Consider the following 9,211-nt stretch of genomic DNA (forward strand, 5'->3'; position numbering starts at 1 on the left):
TGGAAGCCCTATTCCACAAATTTTGGTCTCATCTTGTGTCAGGCGTGCAAAGAGACCAACGGGACTGCCTTGTAACCTAGGCAACTGTCTGCTACAGTTTGAGAACTCAAATACAAAACAGAAAGTCATGGTGCCTAATTGAATGTTTTGAAGAAGACCTTCAGGCACACCTGTGTAGTTTCTTTCTCGAACAACTGTCCAAAAATATTCATAAGTTTCACTAAAAAAAAGGTAAGGTAAGACAGTTCATCCAGGAAGCTGAAAAAATGTCCGTTTTTAAGTTGTTGGGTTTTACATACAGATGTCGAGACTTTATAGAAGGAACATTTCTGACACCTGTCCACCAGAAAACGTGAAGAGTTTCCGTAGTTTGTTTAGTAAAACAAAAGGAAGACAAATAAATGTAGAATGTTGAAGACTAATGTGGGGTCACGGCTAGATGTGTCGATGTTAACAGAACTCTGAAACAATATATTCAAAGCGTTGCGAATAACATTTCATTTGATGGTGCGAGTATCTACGGCGGAAGCGTTTACCTTTAATCAATAAGGATTCGATTGTATCAATGAAGTAAATCTATGCAGAAAAGCCTAGAAGCACTGTACAGCTGTTTCATCCTTTTTGGGCATTATCAGCAGTGCACAGCCCATCAGAGAGTCGAACCTGCCACCATCCGGTCAGTGGCGACGAGTGGCTGGTCAGCAGTGTGACTAGCTCTCATTTGGATAGGACATAGCACCACTCGTCCTTCAATCACGTTACCATATCACGTGATCACGTATTGACTGGCTCTTCGAGTGAGGAATTCTCAGAAGGATGTTTCACAGTCCAGTGAGATTATCCTTCCCCTGGGCTGACTAGTGTTCCGTAGCCGTTGGTTGTGGATATGTTGGCAAACCGAAAAGTAAGACCAAGAGATGGCATCCAAACAAGCTACCTGTAGGTGAATATTTGAAGGATTTTAACACCGCTTCAGGAGCAGCGCTCACATCGTAAACTGACAATCAAAACCTATTTATAAATGTAACGACAGTCAACTTGCTTTGCTGGCCCGTGGAGTCAACCATCCCAGCTGTTGTTTGATTGGTTAGCTGCATAGACGGAGAATGAACTGAAACTAACGTGTGTGTTTGTGCCCGACATTGTGAATCTAATCAAATAGGAAATGGTTGTTTTCCAGCCACTTTGTTGTACACCGCTGCGTCGAGAGTGAATAGCTATCTTTTCAGCACGGAAGACCTACAGGAAAGTATAGGTCGAGGTTGCTCAGTGGTTAGAGCGCGAATTTACTGACCGGAAGGTTCGTGGTTCGAACCCGACCTCCGCCTCTCGACTGCCGTCTGGGCTTGGGTGACTCAGCACTATCCTAGCCCTCGTGCCTCCCTCTGGTGGCATGGCAGCAAGGCACCAAAAGGGTGCTACAGCTGAACAATTCGAATGAGTTATTGTATACCTAGGCCCTGGACCAATCAGTTCTAGCTTATGGGCATTAAATGTGAGCAGTGTTTTTTGTTTTCTCCCTGGATGCATCAGACCAAATAAGACAGCACGAAGTCGGTTGTATGACTGCTGATGACTGCCCCGCTTTAGTCAGAATATTATCGAGGGGCATCTTTCGATCCCACGCACTTTGCTAGGTTTAGAACTATCACCAATGCAGATCCACTTCACTCCGATGATCAACGTCTTTATCACAGCTTTTTGCATTTTAATTGACTGGGATCTCAAGAATCGATGTGATGCACTCATATCTATGACGGTGCCCCCGTAACTTTTACAAGGGTGGGACATCTTTACCGAGTAAAATGATGACAACTAGCGAAATACACTCATTCGCAAACCAGTTTGGTTTTGCGGGAGACCCACCTGGAACCCAGACGAATCGCTCGTTTATGATGTGTTCAAGCAACTGGATGTGCGCTAACCTGATGAGCCCCAAGAAGGGCTGTCGAAGCGTTTTCAGCAACCTCATGAGTAGTATATTACGTCTATATGAGGGAAACTAACTTGTCGGTGCTAATTAGCACAATAACAAACGTATCACTAATGGACCAGAGCTAGGCACATATCTTCCAATACATAGGATGAAAGAAAATAATCCGGGAGTTTTTGAACACTACAGTTGTTTGACAGAACAGTTCGGTCGTGTTTACCGCTGTCGTTTGCCCGATCACATCGCTTAGCAACAATAGGAAATAGATTGGAACCATGCTTTATTAATTTTGTGCAAATATGTAATGTTCGGAATAAGCAATAACTCACGTGGCTTAATCGCGCATTCAAATCGATTTTGTGGAGCTCAACACATCGTTTTAACTCGACCAAAGAATTGTTCACGAGTGCGTCGTAGAACGCCAGACCAGGTATCGCGGTTCCGCTGGTAGTCATCCTCTATGGAATCCAGTGAAATGCTGTAAATGGGGAAATAATGAGTGAATGCATTGACTTCATCTTGATGTAATGCAAAAATTCAGTTCACTTTATGGTACCTTCTGTCAACCTTATACTTGAAGTTTCCGAAACCGGTTTATTATCTGAAAAATAGGAGTAATCCTCAGACTGAGGAACTGTCATTTGAGGATCCAGTCAGCGCCTTACCACGTGACGTCAGAAGATGAAAGGATCACCTTCAAAGTCAATCAATTCTATTACTAATTGGCAATCCAGAACTGAACAGTACACTGTTGTACGGAGGCCAGCCGTCCCTAATAACCGAACACCACATCATTTGGACGGATATGTCACGTGCAGGACAAGGGCCAAACGAAGACATGTCCTGATTGGTCAGAATGCCAGCCAATCCGAGTCAAGCACCTTTGACCCGACGCTTCTCGCCCCCTCACGGACATTCTGGCACGACCTTGCCGAACACCCTGTGACTACCCTATAAATACAGTTGTACTAATTTTCCTTGGCCTCCATAAAGGGCTGTGTAGAGCTGCCGTGCCTTTTGATATACTATAGTGGGTGGAGCAGGAAGCCAAGGGACGGATGCAGAGTTGCACGATCGTCCACCAAGTCACAACAACTGTTCAAACTGTTAGCTGGACTAGAAGGATTCAAAATTCTCCCAGAGAATCGTGGAGTGTACGGCGCTGAAAAGCAGTAACAAGACTGTGCTTTGAATTTCCTGCATGAATTCACTTCACCTGGCACAAAGCGGAATCTTGATTCGAAACCTGGGTTTGCTTTATTCGGGATTTCCCACTGAGCTGACCCCGAACTGAATAATTTTCAAGCACAATGGATTTCTGTTCGATAAAATAGTGTTAGTTTGTTCAAAAAGAATAACAGTGGGGTGATATTGTATATCCGAGTTTTTCCACAGGTTTTTGAAGTATTTTGAAGCCTCGATGAAAAGTGCAAACTCTCTTGTAGCTTTCAATAACTGCATAGTCTTACTTCGTCGAATAGCAGCTTTACTATGTTACATATGATTGTTAGCATTTCATTCGAATATGTAGGAAATTCCCGAAGTTTCCCCAAGAACGAATACAGCCGTTTACAGCAAGCCATTTTCATCCACATGAGCTAAAACCCACTGCAAGATCGAACAGAGTTCTGAATAGGTCAGTGTTCGGCGGCAAAAACCACAGTTTTTCATCACTTCGCAATTTGGATGGTTATGTCAGTTCGTTCTTGAATGTTAAATCAAATCTAATTAAAATCCACCGGGGGTACCAGTCACAAAAATGTACAATGGTCAACCAAACATGTGCGTCAAGTTAGCAATGACTTCGTCCAGCACTCTGAACAGATAATTAATTTCCTTAGCACGGTCGCAGCTAGTCAGCGGACCCATATGGAACATAACACAACGTCGCCGCGAGTATTGTCAAACCTAAATCAGTACTGCAGGCATATGAACAGAGCCTTACTATCTAGATGTCCTGGTCAGCGCTGCCACTGAACTGCTGGACCTTTCATGATACCTAAGACTTCCGAAATACCCAAGCCCAAACGTCATATCATAAACGAGAGATTCAGTTGATTGTCTCGTGAAAACTAAATTGATTTGCAAATGAGTGTTGTAGAGGCGAACGCGCCATCCACTACACCAATCTGGCGCCCAAGGCGCCCCCTTATTTTGCATTACCCATGTACCGCACCTGTTAGATAGTCTTTGGCGAGATTTGTTTTAAATGGACAAAACCGCATGATCTGACTTGTCGCGTGACACGAGCTGCCGCGTCGCGCCGCCGACTAAAGGACAGTCCCTCACATCCCGAACGTACTGACTCCTGTGCCGTTATCTTTCTATACGGCCAAGTCACACTGTCAGACTGCCCCTATATGCATGTTTGCACATCGTTTAGTGCTTACTTGCTTTTGCTTCCAGAAATCCCTGCTGCGTAAGTGACTATTTTCCGCTCCTGCTGATTTCGTCATTATTGATTGTACGTTTGCTTAATTAATGATACTTACTAAACCGCTTTTCCGTAGAACCAGTTCCTGTCAGTCCTCAGTACATCATCTGCTGCCCACGTCTGACTGCTCCCATTGACCACTGCGTATAATCTAATAGCCGCAATCGTCCTGTGAGGTCCCATAGTCGTCCGGTTCTTACAAGTGTATTTCTTGAAGCCCTAACGTACTTTTCGCGACGGTTCGTCCAGTAAAACGCACTTAACCATCTATTTTCGTATTTCCAAACAAACGGAACCTGATATTGTCTCTTTCTCTACTTTTGAGTACTGGTCAAAGTGGTTCCCTGCCTGCCATCCATACTTCACCAGTTGGTGTCACAAGTGACCAGAACTATACGTCGAAACGAACTCCACAACAGTGTGTGCGTGCAGTCTGCTGCAAAGTGTGTGGTCTGGCGGGATCACCTGATTTGGGCAAAGCGTGTAACAAATGCAACAGTTGTTGTGGTCTGAGACAATGAAGTAAACTTTATCTTCATGGGTGTATCAGTTTATAGGCAAATTTGACAGACCAGTAAATCAAAATTGGAGAAGCAATCGTTGGCATAACGCTCAAGGTCAAATTTCCGAGGCCACGTTGATGAAAGATTTAAGGAAGAGTATGCGTGCACAGTAAACCGGATCTCAACAGTGAAATGAAGCACCTAGTAGATCTGCTTCAAGGGATAGAATGCCGAAAGGAAGAATGCCTTCTCCCCGACGTTTAATTTATCCCTTTTCTTAACTCTCAAGATGAAAAAGAGCTCTATTCGAAAGCGATAGACAAAAATGTTCGATACTCGTGTAATTCATGAATGACCAGGGGACAAAACTATCACAAAATTGCCAGAATGGTGCAGAAGTTGACGCAGTTCGCTACCCACAAGGGCTCTCTTCTCGTACAATGGGTTTATGGTCACCGATGGCGCCACATTTCTGGCAGTTTGATGAAATCGTGGCCGATAAAATGAGTTATTGCATGCAATAGATCACGGGCGATTCAAAATTATGAACTTCCAGATCATAACGTTTTCTTTTTATTTGCTATTAGTGGCCGAGTACGAGAGAAGGTTTGAGAGGGGGACTGATGTACAATCTGAGTGTGTTCAAAACTGTCGTTCGCCAGGGTTTGCAGAAGTGTACAAGGACAGCGCAGGGCTAGGCGGTCGATGAAGACCTCGAAATCAGGATGCCAGCAGCCAACTGGTTCAACGGACTGACCTTTTTCCGGGTTGTTTTAGCTCAGAGCCTCAGCGTACGCGCACAAACCAGTTTAAATGTATGAAAATTTGAACAGAATCCGCTCGTGGGGTGTGGAAAATGTCTGCGGTCTGGAATAGGTGCGTGTGTGCGTGTGTTTGGGTGAACTCCGTGCATTTTTTCATGGCGTATCTTAGATGTTACAGGCAGCAAACTGGCAAATGGGATATCAGCATTCGTGGCGTGCCGTAAGCCGTGCACTAGCACTCAGAAACATCTGCCGTTTGACATTTGCGATCATCTATTTGTGCTGGCATCAAACAGACGTGACTAGATGGACGGATTTGTACTTTAAATCAACAAAAAATACACGGTCTGCAGCTTCCGAGGTGATATTGTTGCCGAACATTTGCATGGACTGATCATATGGCTTGTTTTCAAGGTCGAATGGGCATTTTGACAAACCCAGACAAACAGTGAAGAGGCATGTGACATGCCAACTTGTGTTGGCACGTGCACGCATTAGATACACTATTACCCACTGAAAAGAATAAAGTTTGCCAATCACCGGTAGGCGCATAGAGTTTAGCCGATCGTTCGCTCAAGGACTTGGGGAGGTATCTGACAGTGACGGGTACTATTCAACGCTATATTGCGGTAGTAAGGGTATGCCAAGGCAATGCTACCAGGTGCTTCAGGCGATTGCTGATACCCGAGTTGCCGTCTACTTTCCAATTGATCTCAGTTTTGAATTACACGTTTCCCAAACAGAACCACGTCACATGAGTTTCAAGGGCGGTTAATTTACAACGTCCTAGCTGTACTTCCGAAAATGATCGAAGCTGTTTGGTCGAAACATTATTGTGCCCCCATCATTCGGTTTTTCACTCGACATACATGTTTGTGTGCATTCTTGTGTAACAAGGAATCCTTGAAGTTGGAGTGTTAGAGAGATCCAGTGAGCTGTAGCATTCACGTACCCTGGACAGACACTGTACTCGGCGTTTTGTTGTAACTGAAGCTCAGTGGGAAGACACCGTAGAAAGATGGTCAGTAGCCGGATGACAATCAGATAAAGTGTGTCCAATTCGAGTCTGGACATCAAATGATAGAATCTTACTGTAGGTATCCAACAACTAAGAACGGAACGCATAGCGGACTGCCCTCCCGTAACTGACTAACTCGTGACCATTGCCTGGAGTTTTTACCGGGTTCTCGCGAAGCCTCGCTGCTTGACATTTCTCCTATGAAGCTCGAGGAGCGTCATAGTTAGGAAAAAGTAACTGACCGTGATCAGATGCTAAACGAACTCAACTAATAAAGTAAGTGACTTTTCGTACAATTTGGTTTCAAGTAGGACATAACGTTGACGGGAACCTGGGAACTGCGCCTACCTAATGAGCCCCAAAAAGGGCGAAACCAGTCGTGGGCTGTCGACGGATTTTCAGCAACCTTATGAGTAGTACATTACAAAGATATAAACGACTTTTCGTGAAAATGTGCTCAATTTTCATCACTAATTTACGTGTGTCTGATGGTTTCCTGCTGAGTCATCTTCATGGAAAGCTGGTGGTGGAAAATAAACATCCATCGAAATATTTGCCTGGTAATGCTGTCGTCAATCTGGTTCTGCGCAGATTAACGCGGAGACAGGAAGCTGAATAATCGAGGCACATGGGAATTGAGCCACATCCCAGTTGAAATACATACACGCTTGGAAGGCTAACAGACATGCTGCTCGCATCTGACCAGAAAGTGGAACATGCTATTCAAAGGACGGAAAAAATATGGTGTCTAGTTCGGTTTGTGTCTAGATGAATAACAGAATAGTCGTATTACACTACTCATAAGGTTGCTGAAAACTCCTCGCAGCCCACGAACGGTTTCACTCTTTTGTGGTTCATCAAGTATGTGAGGTCCCAGAGTTTTCGTCCATCATATGTAAAGCTCAAACTCAAGCCAGGTAAAACTTTAACTCATATACTCTTCTGCATCTACGTCTATACAACGTATTACGATATCTCGAATATCGTGCTAGGTGAAACATGAGGCGGCCTGGTGCAGCACACTCTGTTGAAGAAGAACATCACAAACCAAAGATTCAGCTGGGTTCCAGGTGAGTCCCACCCCTTCGAAACCATCTACTATGCAGATGAGTGTAACAACTCTTCAAAGCAGGCATCCGCAACCTCAGTTTATGACATGATCCCACTAAAATGCTCTTGGAGAACGCGCGGCTTCGGGATCGGCCGAAACACTTCACGCTGCTTGGAAGCGCTGCCTCTTTTCAGGGCACATCCTCTATGATGCTCTTCGCACATATCTAAGGCGAATGTCAAATGGTACGAACGATGATGCATAAATAGTTTTTTTTAGTCCACTTGACTCAAGATGGGATGATTAGACCATGGGAAATGGGCAACAGGAAAACAAGTCACGATCTCTGCCAGCAGTCGGTCTGTCAGCAAATATAACGTACTTGCAGGTGATCTTGGTAAATAAGACAATGATTCGCAACCAAGCGGTGCAGAATGCATTAAACGTACGCTATCGCTTCAATAGTAGTGAGTTTTAGAGCGGTTTGCTGCTCACCTTCCATTCTTGATAAATGGTTCAGTCCCTCTATTAATTCTACACAACCCGCCAGAGAATACTTCAAAAGACAAAAACCCACCCGCAGTCTAAAGTCCCCAATCTCTAGAACCAGATATCAATTCTTCAGCGACACCTAATGCCGCTGGAATTACATTTGATGTGCGCCGCAGGGATGGAAAAGGTTATATCTTTGCAGCAATCTCACACAGTGCTGATTGTGACATAGTTCAAATCTGCCTGCGAACGTAGGACTGTGGAATAACCCGTCATCAAACAGAATAATCTGAATTGCACCGTGGCGGGCCTCTATATGAGCATAAGTGACCCCAAAATCTATACACCACAGGACACTGACGCCTAGCACCAGTAAATACAACGTCAAAGTCACTTCAAAATGTGCTGTGGAACTAACTAAACTGCAGCAAACGCGACACTATTGGCGTTCAAATCAACGGTTCCAGAATGGATACCCTAGATGTCCTCTTCGTTGAACAGCCAAAGTTAGTGTTTTGAGTATGAGATGTAATATAAACAAACATGTTCCTCAACCTGAGCGAGTAGGCCGTTAGCTCCTTGGAAATATAGGCCTTGAGAGGCAGTCTACTTCTTGAAATGCGACCAAATTATTGCAATCTATTCCTTGGAGCGCGCTCCTTTCAGTTGCACCGTGTTGGGGGATCGCAGCTTGGAATTTTAATACTGTGTCCAGTTTAACCAACAGGACCAACACCTATTTGGGACGGAATCGATAAGCTCAGTCATTGTTTCGGTGCGCCTGGGTGTCCAAGAGAATTAAAAAGTGGGTGAAGCAATTAGTAGGATAATAATTCTTAATTTTGCGATACTTTATCATTCTCGTTATCAAAATATGTTCATCATTTTCATAAGGGAAACTACTCACAAGGTTGCTGAAAACTCTTCGACAGCCCACGACCGGTTTCGCCCTTGTTGGGGCTCATCAGGTAGGCACAGAGGCTCAGTTGAGCCTCTCGTGAAAACCAAATTGATTT

The 9,211-nt window shown here is 44.4% G+C and overlaps 1 protein-coding gene across 1 annotated transcript in view; it reads right to left on the bottom strand.

Annotated features, from left to right (window-relative positions):
• T265_02751 (hypothetical protein) overlaps positions 1-9,211 on the bottom strand; it is a gene marked incomplete at both ends in the record, with an annotated part of 29,179 nt that overhangs the window by 18,912 nt on the left and 1,056 nt on the right. The window contains one exon of the mRNA XM_009167066.1: positions 2,263-2,411. Within this exon, the coding sequence (XP_009165330.1) occupies positions 2,263-2,388 (126 nt within the window). The remainder of the gene's footprint in view (positions 1-2,262; positions 2,412-9,211) is intronic.

This window comes from Opisthorchis viverrini, assembly GCF_000715545.1.
Source record: "Opisthorchis viverrini unplaced genomic scaffold opera_v5_35, whole genome shotgun sequence".
NCBI lineage: Eukaryota > Metazoa > Platyhelminthes > Trematoda > Opisthorchiida > Opisthorchiidae > Opisthorchis > Opisthorchis viverrini.